Source organism: Falco peregrinus, chromosome 8 (assembly GCF_023634155.1).
Source record: "Falco peregrinus isolate bFalPer1 chromosome 8, bFalPer1.pri, whole genome shotgun sequence".
Taxonomy (NCBI): Eukaryota; Metazoa; Chordata; class Aves; order Falconiformes; family Falconidae; genus Falco; species Falco peregrinus.
In genome coordinates, this window is record NC_073728.1 from 2,591,695 (window position 1) to 2,615,927 (window position 24,233).

Genomic DNA, 24,233 nt, shown 5'->3' on the forward strand with positions numbered 1-24,233 from the left:
TGTGATGTCAGGACTTGGTTGCTCTTAACAAGAATCTAAGTGCGCGTAGTTCTCCAGATGTAAAAGGTGTGCATCCTTGTCTCCTGCCTGTGCCAAAAGGAGACTGGAATTTCTTGTCTGTGCTGACAAAACATTATATGCAAAGGAGAAGGAGACTGAAAAGTGGGTATTAATCATTGCAAGGAAAATTGCTAGAAAATCTGTAACCTTTTTACAATAAGTTGTTTAGATTCCCTTGGATGTTTAAAACTTCTTTTGCAAAGACTTACCTACTGTGTAAATACAGGTATCTCAGTGAAGTCTTTGGAGTTTTGCCTGTGTACTCGTAAGATAATTTAGATGTAACATTACTTTATTTTCTACTGAATTTTATTTAATTATTGTTGAACCATTTGTATTAGTTTTTTTATTGTTTAACTGTCAAGCTTTTCCTTAGGACGTTTTTTTTTCCCTTCATCAGTCTCAAAGTCTTGAGTGGGATTCATTAGTGTGCATTATTTACACGGGGTTTTTTTAATAGCTAAACATATTTCTAGGTGAGTCCTCTACCCAAAATCTAAGTAGATCCAGTGTTCATCAGTTCCTGAGATAAAATGGATGCACTTAAGACTGGAATAGCTTTGGGGATGATCACTCTATTGGTTATATAGTGGTTAACAGGAAAGAAATTTTGTATAGGAAGTTTCATTAATGGGGATATTGAAGAGTTGTCAGTCTTAGTGTTTTTCAAAACAGGTAGTGCTTTTCAATTTCTAATAAAATATTTTAAAATCAAAGAACAGACATTTGTATGTATAATTAGGTCTATAACCATATTAAGCTTCTCAGTTCTTACCTTTATCTGTCTTGGTGCAGTTAGCTGTGCATGTCCATATAACTAATGATCTCGATGCTTGAAAAGATTACAGGCAGATTCACAACTGAAGGGTAGAAAAAGTGCTTGAGGGTGGTTTTCTTCTTGGGTTTATTAACTCTGGAAAGCACTGGTTTTTTTCATTAGCAGCACAGTTAGGCATGTGCAATTATACCAACATTGTTCTTTGCCTCCCTCACGCTTTTCTTTTTATAGTCATTCTTTTTCTGTTCAGTTCTTCAGAGGCTGGTTTTCTCCTGAAGAATAGAGCAGTTTTCAATTGACTCTAATAGATTCTCCATAGAGAGAATTAGACCTTTGGATTTCTGCTGTGGTATTTGGTAACAGTGGTGCTACCACAACATTAATCAACAAGGGGAAGCACTGAATAAACCCCCACTGGGATTTCTTCACTTTGAATTAGGCTCAGTATTGTTCATTTTCATTAAGTGAATTGCCTTTATCACAAGTAGCACTTGTGGCCGGTAGAAAAGCATATTCAGCACTCGAGAGAGATGATGGCCGGTACATGGGGAGAGCAGTGCTTGATGAGACCAAACTGAAACTGGTCCTGCCTTTATAAAAGCATAAAGCCAAAGAGAAGTAAGTAGAAATCAGCCATGCCACAATATGTAATTATACTTCCTTTCCCTGGCTACTCTTCCATGCTGAGATGAGGTTTTCCTTTATTTTTCTAAGTATATCGTAGTGAGAGGCTTGATGCTCTTGCTCACAAAGGCACAGTGATTGTTCTGACCCTTATGGAGGGCTGAGTACTAGAGTTTTTACTCCCCAATGGCAGTGTGGTCCTGGTTGCTTGTCCTCTTTGCGGGCTGTCTTCCAAGGTCAGGTGGGGACTGCCTGCCTCGGAACTCTCTTCAAAGCTGCACAGCAAAGCCCAGTTGCCCACTCCTCTCTGTGTCCCCTACAGAAGATAAAATACGTTTGGCATGCAAAGGTCTGGCATAACTAGGATGTAGTTTCTGATTGGCATTACAGGTGGACCTTCATTGGTCACTGACCACAGGGAAGCAGAAGACCATTGGAGAAGGTGGTAGCAGGAGGCGTTGTATAGGCTAGACAGGTCCCTGAGCAGAACTCAGGCCAGTAACTTTGGAATTCTGCATTGCCACGTACATATGTATACACACATGTGTTGTACAGATCGGCGCCCTGGTGCATTTGTGCTGTACGTGTAAGCACGTGTGCATATTTTAAAGCCAGATGCAACTGTATACGCTTTTTAAATAGATCTCCACAAGATGTGCCAATACGTAATAAGTTCTTGTAGGTCACTTCTGGTTTTTCTTTCTACGGTGAAAGAATACATTGTAATTGATTATTAACGTCTTCAATGGGAAGAAAAGCTATTTTAGCAGGTTTCATAGACTTTAATTGGAAAGATAACGTGGGCAACTATCCATGTTTAATGGGCTAAATGTAGTTTTGGCACTACCCATCTTAAGTCAGTCTCTTCAAGCATCACAGATTTATGGATTACAGCTAGACAGGAGTTATGAGAGGAATTTTTTTGAAAGCAGACTGTGAGCCACGCTTTTGCCAATATCCAGATTAGTCCAAAGCCTTGAAGCTCCAATGATTATCTTCACCTTCAAAGTAGTAATTTATGCCTTATTTTAAAGTAGTCTGCTACTAGCTGGCATATAAACATTCATATTTAGTAAGACATGATTGTCTTAACTTAATGTTTAAACTGAGTTGTTTATTTAAATGTGATGCTAAGGAACACTGCACGCAATATTAGATTGCTGCATTAACTCAAGAACTGTGTAGTGTCACTCTAGGTAGTACTTTCTCCTACATTGGATCAATACTTTTTTTTAAAGTGATTTTACATTTGACTTAATGAAAACAACTTTTGTTTTAATGAAAGCACTTCACACCTTATAAATGCATATAGACCAGACTAGATAAAATAGTAGATAGAGGGACATTAAAAACAACTAAAACCAAACCTATACCAACCACTTGCTGGTAAATGAAATAAACCTATCAATTAGGATCGGCGTTTTCAGAAAGACTGGATATGTTCCAGTGACCTCTTGCAGTCATTTTGCAGGCCCCAAACCGAAATTGCAAAATGGTTTGCATTCTGCTTTCCCACTGGTTTCACATTCTCTAATCTCTGTGCTTGCGCTGCAGGTGATGTTGTTATTTGTCAGGATGAACAAGTCCTGCATCAGGCTCAAATGCTGCACCTAAAATTGCATTTACTGAATACACTTTATAGTTTTTGAACCATGGAGCAGTCGTTCTGCATGCATATCTGTAACTATGTCAGATGATCAAAACAGAGTTCTTACTTTTCAGGTAATGTGATTCCTTGCCTGTAGGCACAGGTTGCAGGATAGGCAATTGCTGTTTGGGCTGCAGGAGGCTTCCTGCCCTCTTCTGGAGTGTTCCTAAGGTTTTGCAGTTCTGGTGTCCCTCCGTAGGCTTCTCCTTCCTTGGGAAATGGAAGTACGGACATTTTCTCCAACGACAATTGGCATTTAGTTGCTGTATAGCATGACAAGCTGGTTTGTCTACCTACCTTCATCATAGCAGATGGAAGAATTGCATTTTCTCTAGTCTGGCTATACCAAGCAATTTGAAACAGTGATTTCAAGAACACTGCAAGCTGGTGTCACTGCCAAAAGAGCCAGTTCTGCTCTCCTCTCAGCCTTGGTGGGCTGATGGAGATTAGAGGAACCAGCAGGGAGAGGGACAGAAAGAGTCAATTTAGGCAGGACCAGCTGCCCAGCAAGGTTCACTGCATGGCTGCACAAACACTGGTGCCAGCACAGGGCAGGAAAGGCGCACAAGGGATGGAACAAGTGGTCAGGATGGGGGAAGATGAGAATGTTTCTCTTGCTGACACTGCAGGACTGAATTGTTGATGAAACTGTGGTTCAAGGACCTCACCAAACCCAGAAATGGCTCCTGCAGTCCCCGACCACCACCCAGCTGGTCCAGATTCTTTGATTCCTCAAACCAGATGTCACTTTCCTGTAACTCTCCAGCTCAAAACCCTGTTGTTGGTTTGGGGTTTTTTTGCCACTTCCACATGTTTCCAGCATTGTGACTGAAAAAAGCAAAGCATGTTGAAATAGAACAGCGCTGGTTTCCAAGTGCAGCCCTAATGCTGCAAAAAGTTTAAATTTCAGCGCTTGGAAAAAGTTCAAGTTTCAGAGCTTAGAAATCTTTCAGGTTCAGATTGGATGGAATTGTAGGAGGTTTTCGCTTTCCAGGATACACGCTTCTGTGACCTTGCTTTGAGCAATTGGCTGGCTGGCCAATATATAGTAGCTCTCACCAGTTGCCTTGTTTAAATGGTTTTGTTGCCATCATCTTTATGTCCCTAACTGACCTGTTTGTTTGTTTTTTTTTTTCTTTAAGAGGTTAGCAAACTTAGAATAGTTCCATCGGGAGGATGGCAAAAATGCCTGTTGGCCTGTAATTGTGGTTCATCACAGGATGCAGTCACACTTGGTGTATATACACCCAGTTGTGTTTGTAAATACATGGTAAATATTTCACAGAAGGGAATGGTTTTGCCACTTCATGTCATCTTTTTAGATGCTTAGAAGGAAATGGAAGGGAGAATACATACCAGGATTACTTTCATTAAACATTTAAGTCTTCTCTTCTTGATGATCTTATATAATAAAACTTCCTGCTTCTGATGCTTGTCGGATGAGAATTTCAAAGGACTTTATAGACATGAATGAAGTAACACATTAAAGAATTCATCCTTTAGGTGAGATGGAAAACTGTTATCCCTCTTCTGCTGAGGAGAAATGCAAGCCACAGTAATGTGAGGAAGATTTTCGAAGGCCTCACATCAACGAATAAAACCTAGTTCCTGAATAGACATTAACCTTGGACATACTAAAAAAAAAAAAAAGTCCCGGCTATAAATTCTTTCTCCTTTCTCCTTCTCTAGGCTTTCTTTGTTGACCACAATTCCCGCACTACCACGTTCATTGATCCCCGGCTTCCCTTGCAGAGTAGCAGGCCCACTAGTGCGTTAGTCCATCGGCAGCACTTGACTAGACAACGCAGCCACAGTGCTGGTGAGGTAAGTTGGAGCTGCCCCTCCTCTTAAAAAATCCGGGTTTTTAGGATCATCCTCCTTCACATTGTTCTGTTCACAGTTCCATGTTCCAAAGAGCGTGATTCTCCTGTAAGTGTATGGTACTCATCCACAAAGATATATTATTTGTTAGCCATTGTTGCTTTTGAAATGTGTGATTTCAGAGGAAGAATATCAGTTTCTCTTACATCCCATTCGCAGTAACCCCATTTAACCACAGGAGAGCAAACTGGTGCTGACTACCAGTGTCTGTCCTGTCTTTTGCTGTCAAAATACGGCGTCTGCTGAGTATGGTGATATAGCTCTGCACGTCGGGGGAGGGGGGGGAAGTGCCTATCGTTAGATACAGCTAGATGTGCAACTTTCTGAGTAACTATAAAAAAATCTTATCACATAGAGTCTTCTCAGACTGTTATATGCATTTCACGTCTGCTTTCTAAACATTAATACATGGAAACCACTATTTTGTTGATATTTCGCTGCGGACCATTTTCACCAACAGTCTCCATATAACTTCTTTTTACTCGTGAGCAAGTGTACATACAAGGGCTTAGACTTCTGCCGTGTTTCATTAGCCTCCATACTGTTGGCTCTAAGTCGTCCTTTCGGGAGAGGGCTATTCCATGCCAGGAGTTAAAGATAATGCAGTTCAGAGTGGCAAGAGAAATGCTCTGATTCATCCTTTTTATAGCTCAGTCTTGTGGCAGATGAAGTTCTGCCAGAGGTCTGTCTCGGAGCAGGCACGGCTCTTCTCTGCCACTTCTCTAACAGGGTTTCTGCTGAGCTGCGGTGTGTGAGTGCGTACCACTGCCTGCGTGTCGTGTCACATCCTGCGTGTCCTGTGTGAACATGGTTTAGTCACCCACAATACTTTCCACCCCCCATCCTCGATGTAAGATGTATTTTACAAGTGGTTTTAAATAGCATTTTCTGTCAATTTGGTGATGTGATCTAGGCAGTGATGTCTTACAGCAGGTAAGGAATAGAAGTGTCTTCATATAGCTACTTAGATCTTCAATAGGGTAAAGCAAGTATTTCTGTTGTGATTTTGTGATTGATTTATAACAGAGCAAAAAGAATATTTTTTTTGTTAACGTCACCAAACAGTCACTGAAATTACCTTTTCTTAAGCAGTGTTTAGAAGCTCTGCATTTAAAACAGAGAGATTCATGTCAGTCTTGCTGCTGAAGTTGTCAAAAGCTGCAAAATAAGCGTAGTTTATCCTACGGGAAGTCATCGTGTATATTACATACACACAGTGCTGACTGCCTGTCAGAACTTCTCATTCCATCTAGATATGTGAAGTTCCTTAAAGTACATGTAATTTTAGAATTATTTCCTTGGTATTGTTACAATTGTAACTTGAATTCAACAGAAGTATAATTCCAGATAGGAATCTCTCAAACATCACAATTCAATACAGTATTCTTATTCTGGGATTAATGATGTAAGGATTTTCATTTATGTGCATATGTACGAATCTGAACACCACTTTTTCTTCTGTGCTTACAACTCGAGTATTGCATATTTGCAGCTGTTTTTCCTATTTTTAAACCATTGCATCAAGGAAGTATATGTTATTGCAAAAAACCGAATACTTAATGAAAAAAATTCTCAGAATACTTTCTTTGGATTTGCCTAGCCACGAACTTTGATGTTTTGAAGCCACTGACCCGTTTTTTACAGGGAGATACTCTAAAGAAAACATCAACCAGTGTCAGGAATGCCTTTTTAGCTAAAGCTGAAGAGCAGCATGAAGCTGGAGCTAATAATAATGGCATTCCTTTTCCAGCACAGTGCCTACAGGAAATAATCTTTCATTTTTCTGAGAGAGTGTTATCAGAGAGAGCACAAAGATCACGGGAGATACCTCAGGACTTTTGCTGCTTCATGATTTCAGAGACTGGATTGAAAAACAACCTTTATAATGATTTGATCTTTTGCAGTAGATGTTTTAGAGGTCTTTGAGGCTTGGAAGTGTAGCTCAAATGCTAACCATTAAATGTAGGTAGAGGAACTGAGAAGTAAACATAAAGGTCCAGCAGGATGAAAAAGAGGTTGAACAAAATGTTTTGTGTAGATGAAATACAAAATACTGACCTTGTAGAATTGACTGAAGCCTCAGCATACAGGAAACTGGAGAAGCTGCCCTGACATCACAAATGCTGCCAGGAAAAACTTTACATTGTGGTTTTACCCTAAAAAATGTTCATATGCAACATGTTTTAATACCAGAAGATGAACACAAAAAAATCAGAACAGTTTTACTGAATGATGGTAGGAAATCTTTTTTTACCATTCTTGGACTCGTTTGCCTTGCCTGAATGTGAACTTGCTTTTTTAGCCTCCTGCTCCAGCCACAAATTTGTTTCCAGTTCAAATTTAGGGAAACTCCATTCATTTACAGAGGTGATAGAGGTGCTAATGAAGGAGCAGAATTTGATTTTCAGAATCTTTGATATGGATAAAGATGTCTGGAGTACAAAAGACCTTTTGAAGGAGTCCCAGTTTGCATTTTTTTGTCCCTTTTCAGAATGGGACTATTACATTAAAATAGCAATAAACTTTGATCAGGTTTGATTCTTCGTATTAATAGGCATAGTAGACTAAATAATGCTTTACTAATAACTGTCATACAACACAGCTGATTCCTGCCGCAGTGGTTACTGGGGATAGCGATCAAGCAAAGCATTTATGTACGTGCTTTTTTTTTTTTAGGCCACGCAAGTTCTCACTTTTATGTACCCGAGTACATGGGCTGACGCAGAGACACTCATTGTGGTTACTTGCACGTTTTCAGGTCGGAGAGGACTCCCGTCATTCAGGACCACCGGTTTTGCCGAGACCATCTAGCACATTCAATACCGTCAGCAGAGCGCAGTACCAGGATGTGGTTCCAGTGGGTACGTCAGCTCTGGGCCTCTGCAGAGCGGTGCTGCCTGCCGCCGCGGCCGCTGGGCGCTGCTGGGTTCTTCCTTTGTTGGGGCGGGGTGGAAGTCACCGATGGTCATGATTGCTGCGTTTCCCCCTTGGTCAGTTGCAACCTGCAGGACTGATACCGAAGTGTCTGTGCGGCACCAAAGAACCGGTGTAGCGCTTCCGCCTCCCTGGCTCGCTCACTGTCCGCAGCGACAGGAGGAGGTGAAGCCAGCGAGCTAAGCTGTGTTCTCACTGGTCGGACTCCGTGTATTCCCAGTGATTTTTGTGCAACGTCTAAGCATCTATTTTGGCAGGGTTCCAGAAAGTGTTAATCAGCTTGGAATTAGTCATTAGCTTAACTTCTGTTCTCAGTTACATACACACAAAGTTAGTGGCTTCTGTGCCACTGAGAACAGAATTTAGCTTATTGAATCTAACAGCTGTCACATTGTGCTAGATCAAGATAAATTAATCCGATTGACTATAACTGGCTCTTTGTACTGTGGCATGTTTACTTGAAAATCTCTGCTAATTTAAACCCTTCCCTTGCCATGGACATGGTGTGAATACACTGCACGCTCAGCAATTAGTGAGGATTTGATATGGGTGTTTCCAATGGCTGTTTAATGTTTGAGAATGGATTTCAGTGCAGGGAAAACCAAGGTCCTTGCAGTTTTGTTCTAGTGATGAATATTCTAGTTTGACCTTGGCTGAGTGTGACTGATAAAATATAATAGAAATTGCTAGCAGAATTAGAGCTGTTTACAGTGGGAAGGACATGTCAGAATGCGATTTGGTTCATAATCAAGAAGTGTTTTCCCTAAATGACAGTAGAATCAGTAGCCTTACCTGAAAAAGTATTAACACGATACTGCTAAACTTAAAACAGTGAAGATGAAGTCTGCTGTCATTATTGTTCAGAAGTCAGAAGGAATGCAGTCCTGTCTTTCAGTGTTTCCTTGTTTCAGCATGATGTTTTTGTTGACATTTTCAGCTTACAATGACAAGATTGTTGCATTTTTGCGGCAGCCCAATATCTTTGAAATTTTACAAGAGCGTCAACCAGATCTTACCAGGAACCATTCACTCAGGTAATAAAATTAGTGAAGTTTGTTATTCCCTTTTCAATATAAAATGCTAATCAGAATTAGTTTCTTTTGTTAATTTTAGTAGTGGAACGTAGCGGATTTTCGACTTCTGGCCTGTTCAAACATATTCATAGAGCTGTGGGAAATAGTTCTCTACTGTATTTCTGCGTAACTCCCTGAAATAAGCTTTAGGAGAGCAGAGGTAATGTGTTATTAGCAAATAAAGGTACCTAAACAACTGGCAGAGGAGATTTGCTGATGTCTTCAGAATGTGCCAAGACAGCTGGATGGCAGGGCAGATGTGCCCATTCATTTGGGCATATGTACAGCTGGGAGCACGAGGCAGAATGGCATTTGCTTTTGTCCTTATCTTCTCAGTGCGCATTTACAGAAAGGCTAATGGCCTTGGAGGTAATCTTACATCAATCAGAATTTTTAGTGTTTCTCCAAAATTTACAAAATGGGTATCTGCTGGTTTTTGCATAGTCTAACTAGATCTGCTGAAGGATGTCTTCGGTTGTTGTATGGTTGTTGTAACTCCCTTGTATGCTTAGGCTAGGAATCATAAAAAGTGAAATTCAGAAAGTGGCAAGATCCCTCTTAGAGTGTATTCTGCACAAAGACACTTTAGATCAGGCACTTGAGTGTAAAAGATGCAATAAATAACAACTTGGGTATTCGTTGGCTCAAATGACTCTATCTGTTCCTCCTTGGACACTAAACTTAAAAAATGCTGGCTTGATGGTTGCGGACTGGCCTGTGCAGACAGCTGCCAGTGCAGTGCTTCGTGTTCCAGACGCCTATCCACACTGGTTGGCATAGCAGCCAGCACTGTTTTTCATTTTTTTCCTGTTCTCATACTGTTACTTATTGATCCCTTTTCCTCCATGTCCTGCAAGTTTCTGAAATTCAGCAAGCTACCCTGTTTTGCAGTTTCCCAAAGCAATGTGTTCTAACAAGTTTTGTGACGAGGCTTCTATGTTAAAATATGTTTTCCCTCCAAATAAGTCCTGGCTGACAAACCTGAAATTACGTACTTGCAGAATACGTGTTCTCTAGAAAATACAGAGGAAAAAGGAGGAAAATAAAAACCTACTGTTCTCAGCTTGTCACAACAGTTCCTATGTTGCACCCATATCACTACAAGCAAGTTTGTCCCACCAGGCTTGGTTTAAAATGTGAGCAAATGAATCTGTTGGGAAATAGTATAACAGTTTCTGTTTATTAGTAGTTTTATTATTTCTTTCTCCTTTCCCCAGGTGCTTGGCTTCCTCTACTCTGATAGCAATCAGTGTGTCATTTTCTTCTTGTTAGTTGTGGGTTTCTGATAGAGTTCAGACTGTGCAAAAGACGCCGGTATTATCAGATTCAGCTTCTTGTAGATCCTTGCTTCCTGATTAGAGAACCATGATTTGCCACAAGCTGAGCCCTTCTCAAGAAAAGATGGGTTTCAGAATAACAGTGGAAGATCAAAGGATAAAAGATACTGGTTTCTGTAACTCCTCATTTACTTGAGGCTGTATGTCCTGTGTGCTTGCTTCATAAGTAGGCTGAATATGTATGTCTCACTTACCTGCTTTAGTAGAAAGATTGAGGGCTTTAATGGACATTGTCGGATTGGTCAGAGAAGCCATTCCGTTAAGCCGAAGGGTTCCATTCTAGTCTTAGTCTTTGGGGTTAGTATACCTAAGATAAAGTATCTTCCATTATTCCTCTCTTATATTCTTCTAGAGCTGATGCTTCAGTAACGTTTCTTGTATTTTTTGGAAAGATCCTAGTTTCATTTGTCTAAGTTAGTCTTTTAAGACCCTGATTTAGCAAGTTATTGGAATCCATGTCTATTTGACACATTGCGAGACCAGGCAACTTCACTGACATTGCTGTAACACTTGATGAATTGAGACCGAAGTGAAATCCCACACTGTGATTTCTTTGTGTCTTTTTTTTGTGTGTGTGTGTGTGTAGTGATTAATGCAACTGTCTGTAATCTATTTCTGTAAGGACCTCAGTACAATCCAAGTAGAATGCTGATGCTGTTGGTTTTTTTATTATTATCATAATCATTATTGCTACATAGGTGAGGAGGAAAACCAGTATTTGGCCAGTGGAAGAGAACAGAGATCATTTGAACAGATCTCTTATATTTTCTGTCTAAAATAATTTATCATTCCTAAAAAGAATGAAGAGACATGATAAAAAATTGAGAGTTTATTAAAATGTACAATGAAGGTATACTACAGGTAGGAAAATGGTGTTCAGAGGCTTTATGGTGGAGCGAGAACACTGTACTTACCGTACTGTTATTAAGCACGTAGCCAGGATCAAATCTCATTGCAAGCCACCACAGATAAACCTGAGGCTGTTAAATGATGTCAAAGACTTCAGGCAAAGGCACCTATTATGCATCAAACATAAGTTATATCTTAACAGAAGGTAAAAGGTATGTATTTGAAAAAATATCGCTGAAATCACAGCTTGCACTGGTAAGCCCAAGAAGTCATGGACTGCATTCATTTGGAGGGCTGCATACATTAGTTAACCCAGAAAACGTCCTGCTGGTTCCTGGTGTTGCTGCCAACAAAATGCTAAGATATCTTTTGTAATTCACCATTCATTTTCTCAAACCTTGCCTATTGGGCAGTGGTGTAAATCAGGGCAGGCTCTGGAGTGTCCAGACATCCCTGCCCTGGGACTGCGGGGCCGCGTGCGCCGGCCTGGGCTCCGCGCTGGGTTGGTGGGACCACGGGGCTCCCAGGCTGAGCTGGAGTCTTCGCTGGCCACAGCCTCAGCGTTGGGAAAACAGGTGCTTGACCTTCAGTACTTCTCTTCATAGAGAAGCAGTGAATTACACACTGCTGCTGCCACCACAGCTGCCACCCTGGCGAGCAGGGCCTTGCGGGACAGCCTCATGGTGACAAACTCGCCCCTGATTCTGCTGTAACCACAGTGCACGTTACCGGGGAATGTGTGGGGGGGTCCACTGTTGGAGAAGACTTTATGCACCGTGATTTTAGAGGCAGGTGGCAAGAAATTAGGTTTGATCCTTTTGTTGAATCTGCTGTGCATGAAACGATGTGTTCCAGGAATTCATATTGCAGCGTAAGCGGTGTGCAGCTGCCAGCAGCCTTCTTGCAGCACTGATCGCGTCTGACCTTCTTGTCACTGTTAGCCGTAGGATGGTGGGCAGATGGATCTCAGAGCCGAGCCACTGCTGCTGTTCTTATCAGGAGTTTGCTTTTCAGTTTTTTCCTCCTGAAGAGTAAAGCAAAATTAGAATTTCTCTCTACTGTACCGTCATATACCTTGTACTGGTAGAAATTTTTAAAAAAGGGATGTACTTCTATTTTAGAATGCAGGAAAAAAACTCTACAAAGAACAGGCGTAAGCCAAGGAATTATATTCAGTGTAGATTCTAGAAGTCATGTATGTTGGCATGCTCAGGGTTCAGCATGGATAGATTCCACAACAGTGACCAGACTGCGTCTGGGAGGGGAGGGTGTGTGCTCGCGTGAGGCAGAGGGGCAGAAACAGGACAAGGGTTTTTCTGGAAGATCTCTGAAATGCAGTGTGGTATAAAAAACCCGCCTTTGAAACCGTAAGTGTGCATTGTAATGTATGGCTTGCATTTGTACAAAGGTTCAAAAAAGACAGTACCTCTTTAAACAGTTCACTTTCGGAATAGTAATGTCCTCCTGCAGAGCTCAGCCTTCTGCCTTTGAATTCAGGGACACAGCTAGCATGAACTTGAAGGACCGGTAATTTTCTTTTCTAAAAAAAATGTATTTTTTTTTACTGGTTAGATGGCAGTACTACCTGAAACAGCCTGGGCATTGAAGAGATGAGGGCTACAAGAGTATTGTTCCTCATAACAAATTAGCTTTTTGGTTGTAGTATTTTGCTGCTTGGTGTGGACTTGGTGTGGCAGGGAAAAAAATGGTTTCTGAAATAAAGAAGCATAATCCAGCGGGTATTTATGACACATACCCTGTACTTTTTCTTGTTGCTGTGGCGTACATTGGTGCCTTATTTGCAAAAGATATTTTGGAAGTCTTTTTTTGCTTACACAGGGAGAAGATCCAGTTCATCCGGACGGAGGGAACACCTGGGTTGGTGCGTTTATCCAGTGATGCAGACCTTGTCATGTTACTCAGGTAGGCACTGTCGCTTTGGATGCACGTGTGGAGTATGCTGTGGTAGCTGCTGCGGAGCCTTTCAGAGCGTGGTGTGTGCAGGTTTAGTGACCTAATCATTTCCCCTGCAGTACTTGGACTTGCAGCTGCAAGAGCTACAACTCTCAAGGGTCAGATTTTTTTATTTTCATATGTTCAGTTTCTAGAGGGTCACATTTTTTTCATAGGAGTGATGGAATGTGATACTCGCTCTGAGGAAAGGCGAGTGCAAGAGTGCTGTGCTTGTGATTTATGAGTTTGCCCAGGCCACCTTTTACTGTCCTGTTGCGTCCAGCTCTGACATTTAGATAGGTGGTACAGTTTAGACCTCGTTGCAGGAATGTGCCTTCTACTGCTTTAAGAATGCATCTGTTTAGTTTTGTGGTTTCGTAAGTCTGTATTTGTGAACGTTCGTACTTGACATGTTTTTATTACTTAATGTCTTGCTGCCTCTTCACTACACTGTGAAGCATTGTCCCCTTTAGTAAAGGGAATACTGATACAGCGTTCAAGAAATGGGAACCTGCTACTTTAATATTTTCCATTTAAGCGATTAGCTCAAAAAATCAGGCAGGGGTTTTTTTGCTAGAATTAAACCTTGTATCTTGATGTAACATTCTCATCCTGTGTAATAGTGCATCCAGAAATTCATGAGTACATGTAAATTTAATCTAGTGAAATAGGATTGGCATTAGTAGTAGTATTTTGAGGTCAAGTTGTATAATGATAATCCTTTCTGGACCCTAAATCTTTGAATTAATTACAGCTATTAAAAAAATCACATTTAAAAGCCATGCTGAAGCTTTTAAAAAATGTGTGAATATTGTTTCCTAACAAAACTTTTATGTGATATGTAGTGCATGGAGATGACACCAATTCTACACAGAAAAATCTAGCTTCAGACATTTGTTTTTAAATAAAGATGGCATGAATAATTCTATTGTAGCTCTTTTGACTGGGTTTTGTTCCCTCTATTGTTCTGTTAATGGCAAAGACTGCAAGTAGTTCTTACAGTGGAAGTAAAGCAAATTCAAGATTTTGATTGAAATCTTTCTTTTGTACAAAAGCAATAATCAGTATAACTAGTTTTTAAGAGAAAATCAGTAGCCAGTATATGCCTAGAATAATGTTATATTCTTCAGATTTTATTTCTCTTAATCTACTCCCCCTTCCCCCCCCAAAAAAAATCTTAACTGAAAAGTGTTGCCTGAGGATTTTCTTCCCATTTTATTAACAATCTAGTAGTACCATTGCCCCAAAGATATATTATTGATAAAATGTTATCTATGCATTCATTATTTTCTTAAAATGTTGGATGTTAAACCTCAAGACTGGACAGGGTTATATTAAGCTTTGTGTGGGTAAATACTGGTATAAAATCAAGGGTGGGCTAAGTTAAAATCCATGGCGTACCAAGATGATGAAAGATATTTTCTTACCATTATTTAGTCTCGGTGGATTTTTGCTTTTAACAGTATCTTTTAGCAAGGTGTCATCATGGCCCTTCCCTATGAAACCCTGCAAGAACTGCACTGTAATCACGATGACACAGTCTTCCTGGCGCTCAGGACAGCTGGGTGCTGTCTCTGGCTTGGCTGGTTGGATGACCTTGGGGAAGGCTGTACCCATTTCCATGCCTGTTCCTCAGCTGAGTGGGAATGGTACAATTTTCCTGTAAAGCACTCTGAGGTCTAGTAAATATATGGGTGGATCACAATTTCTGATATCTTTATTGCTTGGGAACACTGTACTTTTTTTCACAAGCGTCAGTAAATACTAGGTTGCAACTAACTAAAAGGAAATAAACCAGCCCCTATACGTTTAGGGACTGAAGGAGGTACAGTGTGGCACATACTTAAAAATACTCTAAGAACGGCATTATATTATAGCATCACAGAATATCTTCAGTTGGAACGGACCCATCTCACTCCCTGCTCCTTGCAGGACTACTTAAAACTGCTTCAGATGTTAAGAAGAAAATATTTTTAAGTTTCTTCTTCTAAACGTGGTGTTTGGTATACAGCACAAGTCATTTTAACTTTTAATTTAGTCCAGGATTGAAATAGTGGTTAATGTTTTATCACGTTTTCAGCATCAAAGTGTAATTGGGAGGAAAACAATGCATGGTCATGAATGTAAGAAGAACTGCCAGAAAATACCCATTCCAAAAAAAGCCCAATAAACTCATGAAAAAAAAAAAAATTTCTAGCTATTTTTTCAGTGAGCAAACCTAGTAAGAAGCACATTTTGTTTGAACATTGGTTTCATTGGTTGAGCTCTATAGTAAAAGACTTAACTTGTGATTCTTTCTGTAGCTGTTTCATGTTATCTCAACTGTTTATTCTTATCTGTGTCATGTGTAACAGCCAACATAGGCTTTGATATCTGATCCGTTCTGATATTGGATATCCTGTTTCTTTTTGGATTTGCTTGTGTTAATTTTGGGAAAAGACTGAATTTTATATATGTATATATATCTATATATATCTATATACACACACACACACACAGAGACTGTATGTATACAGATGCAGTGATTAAGCTGCAAAATGCTTGTTGTTTTTCTCTTAAAAGTTGTGTAGCAATAATAGAAGAAGCATGAAATAACTCAACCTGAACAGACTAGATGTGATACCTGTTTCAGCAACAGTGTTAGCATTAAAGATAAAATAGAGAAGTAACTTATGTCAACAAGCTTACTATTCAATTCACTCAAGTTCAGATGTGATTCTTAATCTTGGAGGCTTTGAAGGTTTGTCTTGTTCCTGGTCTTGGTGCAGTATTGCAGATCTTTTTCCTGGAAAGTGTGACTAAGGTTATGGACCCATTTGTAAACGAGAATTGAAGTTTAACTGGGGGGGGTGGGGGGTGGGGGTGGAAAAAGCGACTTTTAAAGGCTGATTAACTGTATTGGACCTTCAAAACAAATACCATGTTATGTATTGCAGTGTCCCACAAAAGTAGTAATTACTGCTTTCCAGTACTTTCAAGATCTGATTGAGGGAAAGGCAGTAAAATATTTTGTAGCGCTCTAGGTGTGTGTAGTGGAAATAGGCAAGTGACTACCAAAGAAAGCAGGTTAGTAACTAGAGATTTATTCCTAGAAAGTGAAAAATGCCGTTCATTCAAATAAGCATGTTATTTCTTATTTCCTCCTTTTTACCAGCTTGTTTGAGGAGGAGATAATGTCATACGTGCCGCCACATGCCTTACTTCATCCTAGTTATTGCCAGTCCCCGAGAGGCTCGCCGGTGTCTTCGCCTCAGAACTCTCCAGGTAAGTTGCTCAGGCACAGCTTCTGCAGGGACTGTATGAAACCACTTCTCATGCTTGGGTAAGGACCAGTTCCAGATCAGTGAAGTCAGTACCACACTCCTGCTGCTTTCCCAGAAGTCAGAGAACAAAAACAATAGAAAAATTGTTTGTCTATAATTTTTTTGTTTGCTTTCCAAATTCACAGCAGCCTACAGCCAGGAACCTATTCTTGGGAAAATACAACCAGTTCCCCTCTGTGGTTCCCAGCTCTCTGATGGGTAAAGTCACCCGAGTTGAAGCACCTTCCCAGTGGCCAGTGAGCTTGTCACTGCAGTACTTTCGTTATGATGGTATCTGTGAGATACTGCAGTGGAGCTAGTCCTGTAATTTAGATTACATTATGCTGCATGTAAAGACTCCCCACCTTTCTGAAGATCCAAGTTCTGCTGCTCCAGCAACAACAAAGATTTAGTCCTGTTTTTGAGCAAAGTCAATACCTGTTTGCATTTGACTGTCAAACTTGAACCTTTGCCTTGGGCTCACAAGATGTTTTGCCAGTAGAAAAGACTGGTGTATTACAACTTCAGAGGTGGCGATTCTGTTCTGACTTGTAAAACATGCAGACTTGTTTTTTACTGATGTGAAACAACTAAGTGACTGCTCATGCCAGGATCCTGATGCCTGGAGAATTAAAAATACGAGATCCAATAACTGTTCGTTAAGATGCCAATGTTAATGGGGCTGTGGGACAGTGAATGGCAATTTCATGTAAAGCCAGATTATTGTCCCTTAACATGAGTTCAAAGGAGAGTGTCTTACAGCTGTCTGGAAAATGCATCTGTCAGAATGGAATGAAATCGATATTTCACAAATATAACTAAATTGTGGATCATTACTAAATTATTTCAATATGACAAGGTCCATTTGACCTCTGAAGGCTATATACATCAATTTGAAGTTTATAGATGTCACTATTCTTAGTTTTCTCAAGGAGATAATAAGTAAAATAAAATCACTGCGGTAAATTGGCAGTGGTTTAAGGGGCTTTCTACAAATTTCGGAGCAGAAGTATAGATAGAGAACTCTAGGTGGTTCCAGACAATAAGAAAATTTTACCAGAAAAAGTACTGTGATTTTTAGAGGCTTTTCCCAGTCATAAGTCCACAGTCATAAAAAGCTTTGCCTTTTTAAGAAAGCAGATAAAAACCATTCATAAACATGTCCTGAGTGGTAGCTTTTCCTGCTGGTGGGCAGAGGACCTCTGCTGGACCTGTCTGAAGAAACTTTTCCAAAGATTATAGTATTCTTCAAAGCAGCTAAAATGTACCGTCTATCTGTATTGATATTTTTGATACATACATGGTTTAGATATAACTGTTTCCCTTTGTTGAAAAAAAAGGAAGAATGAAATCTGCATGTACGTATATCATTTCCAACTGCAAACCTGGCAGTAAAATGAGTAAAAATACTTTTGGCTTTCAGAGTTATAATTTCCTCATTACTAGTACATGCACCAAAGCATGTTGGGCAGGGCTTTGCTCCAACAAAGTAATTTCAAAATGGATTCAGTCTTTAACGTGATCTTTTCATCTGTTCCCCAAGTAGCACACAGTAAAGGATGAACAGTGATGTTTTTAGTCCCGTTCTCCTTAAAATTGTAATTTGTATTCTATTTCATAGAAAAATATAGAGAGGCCATTGAATTTCCCCATCAGTCTGCGAGTATGCATGTTTGTGTTGGTGTACAAATGACTTTTTTGATGAGGAATTGTAAATAGCCCATCGTTTCTGTGGAGGCTCTGTGTTCTTCCGTCAGCTAAACTGGCCGCGCTGCGCTGCGTGAGGTTGCGTGTTAAGGGTCCATTGTTCAGAGCAGCCACAGTCGCTTGTGCTTTCTCTTTTGGGGAAGATGAATAGTCATGAAGCTGCTCTTTATATCTGCTTTAGAATATAACCTCTTTGAAAATCAAATATGATTATCGCATCACTGGTGTGTTTTAGCTCTTCCATTAACATCTTTTGTTCCCGAGGCGGAAGTAATCGCTATAATTGCCCAGAAATTTCTTGGCATTTGCATCTGATTTGCAATGAGGACTTGTCATGTGCTGACAGAATAATATACTGCTGATTTCTGAACCGTGAAGTAATGTGTTACCAGATACGTGTTCTGCAGTATCTCTCAGCAAAAGCTTCCTTCAGGGGCTGAGGCTGAAGTATGCTTTTGTTGCGTTTTTTTGGTGACTGCATTTTTGTACCTACTTTGACCCAAAGCGAAATAAACAAAGCAGAAGGAAAAGGCTGATAATTAAAAGGCTGTTTACAGTTTCAAGTCTCTGTGAGTTTTCTAGAGAGTTCAGCTGAGGGTACCATTAGGGAGCCCTTGGTGTTCTCAGTAAAAGAGGATAACCACTACAGATTAACCAACAGCCATGATTTGTTTTTCCAGAGGGGTCCTGCATGTTCCGGTTGGAGCTGTGAGGATTCCCTGAACTCTAATCCTCCCACACATTGCTCTAAGCGTAGAACAAGTGGCAAGCGTCCTTCTGGTCAGGTCTTTTAAAGGCCCCTCAATGGCATTCAGCGCTGACACTGCTCTCGCTTGTTCTCGCTCTGGTCCTTGCAGAGATGGGCTCCGCGGCTTCCTTCAGCAGCCACTGCCGCAGGACGTGCTCGGCGCCTGGGCCGCCAGAGCCGTGTGCTTTGTGGCTGAGCCAGCTGCTCTCCTCTCCCCTGCTCTCTGCCCGCAGGCTGAGCGGATACACGTGCTCTCTCTTTCGTAACCCAGAACGTTAACCTTCTGGTGCCTTCGCCCACAGTAGCGGTAGATGGTTCTGCATGGGCTCTGTGTCACACGTGGAGCCAAGAGAAAACTCGCGTAAGGCACTGACTGTCACCTGAGAGACAGACATCTACGTGTACGTGCTTCTGAACCATTCATTTGTGTGGCCGGGGCATTATGGGCCTGTCAGATGGCCACCAGTTGCAGATAAGTAGTTGGGAACCTATGTGTTCTGTAGAAAGAGAGAAATCTTAAAACATCCTCTTGAGTTTTTTGTGGGGGATGTCTGCATAGCCGTGCAGGGGAGGAACTTAGTGTTGTAAAAACTAGGGCTGAGAAGATGAGCGTCAAAGGGCTAGGGTTAACTGCCTCTTTGGCACCCAGTCTTGCAGTCAAATCAATTGAAGTAATTTATCCAAGGAGGCAGTGGAAGTTCTGATGGTTGTAATATTCAGAATAGATCAGACTAAACACCTGATTTGTATATATGAGACTTGTACCTGCACATGTGGGGGTATGCTGGGTTTTTTTGCACACAGATCTCATCTCTCCCTGCTTTTAAGGAATTGACCCTCAAAAACAGTTTTTCAAAAATAAATGCACTTAGATGACCATCATGCATGTTCCTGCAGTCACATGTGAAAAGTTCCACAAACTTAAATTTGGTAGCCTTCCAGTTCTTCCAATAATTTTCTTTCTTGTACTTCCCCAGGGGAAAAAAAATTCTACTAGGGAATTTCCAAAAGTCATCGTCCTTCAGCTTGATGTCTGTTTATGCTTCATTTTGAGTTCTTGTTTTTCCTGATAATACTAAAACGAGAACAGAGCAGAACATTTATTGTATGAACTATTGTAAAGGGTAGGATGTAAAGTGTACTTCACAGACGAAAGTTCAGTCTCACCAGTTAATTGTGCTGGGGTTTAAATTCATCTTTTGTGTTGGCCTGGATCTGCTCTTTTAAAACTTCCTTTAGAAGGATGATGCTGTTGCAGAGGAGCAAACGGGAAGTTTTGAACGCAAAACAGATTTGAAGATACACAGCTTTAACTCTTTATAAAGGTGACTAAACCAAACACATGCCATGTCTTTTGCTGGTAATAAATCTTGTCAGTAGGTGATGGGACAGTAATCAGTTCATGTCACTACAGCTCCTTCTTTGCTTATTGCTTCCTGCAGGTACTCAGCGTGCCAATGCCCGAGCTCCAGCTCCTTACAAAAGAGATTTTGAAGCCAAGCTGAGGAACTTTTACAGGAAGTTGGAGACTAAAGGATATGGACAAGGCCCAGGGAAATTGAAGTATGTTGGAGAATTTCATGACACTGGATTTGTTTTTCAGGCAGCTTGCCTTGCCTTGCGCGTCTGCAAGCTTCTTCCCATTAGGAGGAACGCAGATGTGATGCCCTTGCGCTCCTGGAAATATAAAGCCTGTTATAAAAGACTTAGTTCCAGCATGTGATTCATAGCAGAGGGTACAGCAAGTTCTGAGCACTTCTTTTCTCTGTTTCCTCCAACTATATTTTCATACAAACAATATTACCCATACGTTGCCAAAAAGTGCTTTGGGAAGAGGCCTGCAGAACAGGAGGCACCTGAATTCTTCCATTATAGCAATTGCTGTGATATAAACATTTTCTCATGTCTGTTTCCATTGAAGAAACTAGGTAGGCTTGTCATTTGTACATCATTGCCTGTATTGATAGCACGGTCCTCTTTAGTAAAGAGGACTCATAAAAATTATCAAATTCTAAGGTGGTTCTTAAAAAAAACCTGCTTATGTTTTTACTTCAGCACTGGCAGCTAGAGTGCTTGTAGTGAGGTCTTCCCTCCTTCCTTTGTTTGATAATCATGTGATTACATACTGCTGTGTTAAGAATCATCACCATAAGGTACTTTTATAATTTTGTAAATGACCAAGTTTTGTGCCAGCTATTGAACTCTCATAGAAGCCTTGAGGCCCTAGAACCCTTTTTTAAACCATTTCTTCTACTGGAATAGGGGAGTGGTTTGTTTGTGGCCTTTGGTTAGGGTTTTGTTTGTTTTTTTCCCCTAGCCAGTGACTTCTCACATTTTTCAGGAATCTGTGCAGAGCTCAGACTTCATTTGTGTGAGCTTGTTAAAAGTTTTCCACAACTGAAATGGGATTAAAACGGTATTGGTTAGACAGCCTTAGGAAGCAGGGCTGGGCATTATCTGCTTATATGTAATGAAATCATAAACACTTAAAGATTAATGTATGAAAATTTTGTCGCGAATGCTTGGGCAAACAGTTGGTAGAAGAGGCTGGCATTTGCCACCTGTAAGATCCATACCGTTCCCTGCACCTTTCTTTCCTGACCTAGTTGCCATCACAGTGGGGATTTTGAAGCAGAACAGCAGCTTGATTTTTGAACAGAATTTTTCTCGGGGTTCCTTTCCCAGGCGTACGCTGACCTGTTCCTTTTTTTCAGACCAGGACGCCAGCACAACTTGCATGCTGCCTGGCTCCTCTGGGTGCCTGTTGCCCAGGTGCCTTGCCAGCCCCTGGTTCGGAGCTGCCGTGCCCTCGGCAGGGCAGCACGGTGCAGTCCCAGGCTGATGCCGGCACTAGCAGTCAGCACAGCGGGGGCTTTGCGGGAGGCCGTAGTGGGGTACGCTGCCTCTCCGCCGGCAGCAGCAGCGCCCGCTGCGGTCTGCCCGACTGACCAAGCACTGGCATAAGGCACGTATGTGAATATAAGGCAAGCTAAGTTCCGGGAAGGAAATTAAATACAGCTTTTTGGCAGAGGGTAAAATGTTTAAGGAAGGAGGATTCTTTCACCTCTTATTTTAGATCTTTATGACACTTCCTCACTATCACAATTTTTCTTTAGAAGGTAACATGTTTTTGCGTACAGATGCTTCAGTCTGGTTTTGGACAAACAAGTGCCATTCCTTCTAGACTTTTGTCCTGTCACACACTGGGGATAGCATTAGGAATGTGTTATTCTGGAGTTACCGTTCAGTGACTTTGTCACAGTTTTCTCCTTTTCCTTGTTAAGAGATTGATTTTTACACAAAAGATTAGATTCTTGCTTACAGTAAGACTGATTTAGAGGCCCAGCCTTACAAAAGGATTTTAAACTTAATGAAAATTCCCTTCAGGACCTTTCCCCTTGAAGCCTTTAGTTTAAGGAAGAACCAGGGTCAAAAAAAATAAAGCTACACTTCTTGGCACGAGACAAATATTATTGAAATATTGAAATGTAGATCCTTGAGAGAAATAGATTTACAGACAGAAGCTGCCAGATCTGAATCTAATTATCCAGCAGAAACACATATCTCTGGGAAGTCACCCTGTTACCTTGCAGTATAAATAGATGTTTCTAACTGTGGCTCATGTTCATAAATTGCTATTTCAAAATTATTTTCCTGTTCAGATTAATCATCAGGAGAGATCACTTGCTAGAAGATGCCTTTAACCAGATCATGGGCTACTCAAGAAAAGACCTGCAGAGAAATAAACTCTATGTCACGTTTGTTGGGGAAGAAGGGTGAGTAGAACAGGGAAGTAAATGTGATCTCAGAACTCAGTGTGTCTCGCAGCTGCTGTTTCATCAAACTTCTTGTGGTCTGGAGTGAAAAGAGGAAGGATTACAGTCAGGAAATGCCACATATATAAGCCTAGAACATATAGCTGTTCAAGATGATTTTTCAGGCATTGTGAAATGTAGTGCATCCTGCCTTTGCAGAAGTAATGCATGTATTTATGTGAATTTTCACAATAGTTAGTGTGTGTTTCAGGATGTTGCTGGGAAAGCAAAGAAAAAACCCAAACAACTTGCTTGTGTTATTCATATTTCTTTACTGTCAGTGCTGACATTGTATCTCCGGTGCTTGTTAAAAGACAGCTGATGTTTGTTGGAGGGGAGAGTGCTTCCAGCGTAGGCTAGAGGCTCAACCCTTAACTCAGCTCCTGTCTGAGGCAGTGGGAGCTGAAAGCCCACAGCGCTGCAGGAGGTGCTCACTGCTTCTCCAGGCCAGGGCCTGCACCGCAAATAAAAGCGCCTAGGCTGTTGCTAGTTGTCAAATAAACACAAATATTTCTGACATTTCAGAGTCACTTCGGAGAATGCTCAGTCTGTGTCTCATGAAACTCTAACATGTCGCGAGACGTGTGTTGCAAGGCAAGACATGGTTAGGTTTTTCTTTGCGAGTGAAACTGGAACGAGATGCTATTGCTCTCTTTCATCGCTTCATTTGTGCCCCCTTTGTCAGGTCTTAAAGCCTGATGCCTCAGGCACAAATATTTTTATTGATATATTAATGTATTTGTAAATACATCCAAAATGTTACTCCTTGATATTTAGGAAACTGCAGGACACAGCTCTTGGAACGCTGTAGTGTGCATTATTGCCATGTGATGTGTGAGTCATTAAAATTGCTAAGTTGTAAGAGAAGCATCTCATGCAAGATTAGATAAAATTAATACGTCTTTGAAAACCCCTAAATCCTGTTGTTTGTTCAAAGTTCACCCTGAAGTACTTAGTGTTGATAAGGACTCACTGAAGTCTTAAAATAAAAAACATTGACAGCCGAGAGCCAAGTGTGGACTTGTTCATATAAATAATACCGCTGTGCTGTCTGAGGAAGAGTTCAGAACGGGCATGACGAGGCTGGTGCGGGGTGAGATTACACTGTACTGAAAGAGCAGGGTGGGGATGCAGAAACGAGGCCTCACACAGCCCCACCAGCCTTTATTTTCACAGCTACCATCTTGACTGGGATTTAAAAATGAGAGGGAAAATTTTAAATCGTTCATGAGATAGAGATTGATCCAGATAGTCCATCTCCTTTCATCAGACGTCAGGCTTTTGCATTTTATCGCTCAGTAGAGCAAGATGAAGGATGACCTGGAAACAGAGGTGACACATCCTGTTCCCATAATATCCAGCTTTACACAAGACTCTCTTCTTAATGGAAAAGAATGACTTAATTAAGAGCGAAGTCAAATTAAAATGACTTCAATTCTCTATTTACAAATCCGTGTTTTGAATGAAGAAAGGATGTATGCAAACAGTATTATTTCATCAGAGATGGTGTAAGGATGTGTATCG

At 40.9% G+C, this 24,233-nt stretch overlaps 1 protein-coding gene across 1 annotated transcript in view; it reads left to right on the forward strand.

Annotated features, from left to right (window-relative positions):
• HECW2 (HECT, C2 and WW domain containing E3 ubiquitin protein ligase 2) overlaps positions 1 to 24,233 on the forward strand; it is a 176,471-nt gene that overhangs the window by 123,793 nt on the left and 28,445 nt on the right. Inside the window, exons 15-21 of the mRNA XM_055812962.1 lie at positions 4,800 to 4,934; positions 7,750 to 7,852; positions 8,863 to 8,959; positions 13,024 to 13,107; positions 16,292 to 16,401; positions 20,337 to 20,457; positions 22,557 to 22,670. Coding sequence (XP_055668937.1) covers positions 4,800 to 4,934; positions 7,750 to 7,852; positions 8,863 to 8,959; positions 13,024 to 13,107; positions 16,292 to 16,401; positions 20,337 to 20,457; positions 22,557 to 22,670 — 764 coding nt within the window. The remainder of the gene's footprint in view (positions 1 to 4,799; positions 4,935 to 7,749; positions 7,853 to 8,862; positions 8,960 to 13,023; positions 13,108 to 16,291; positions 16,402 to 20,336; positions 20,458 to 22,556; positions 22,671 to 24,233) is intronic.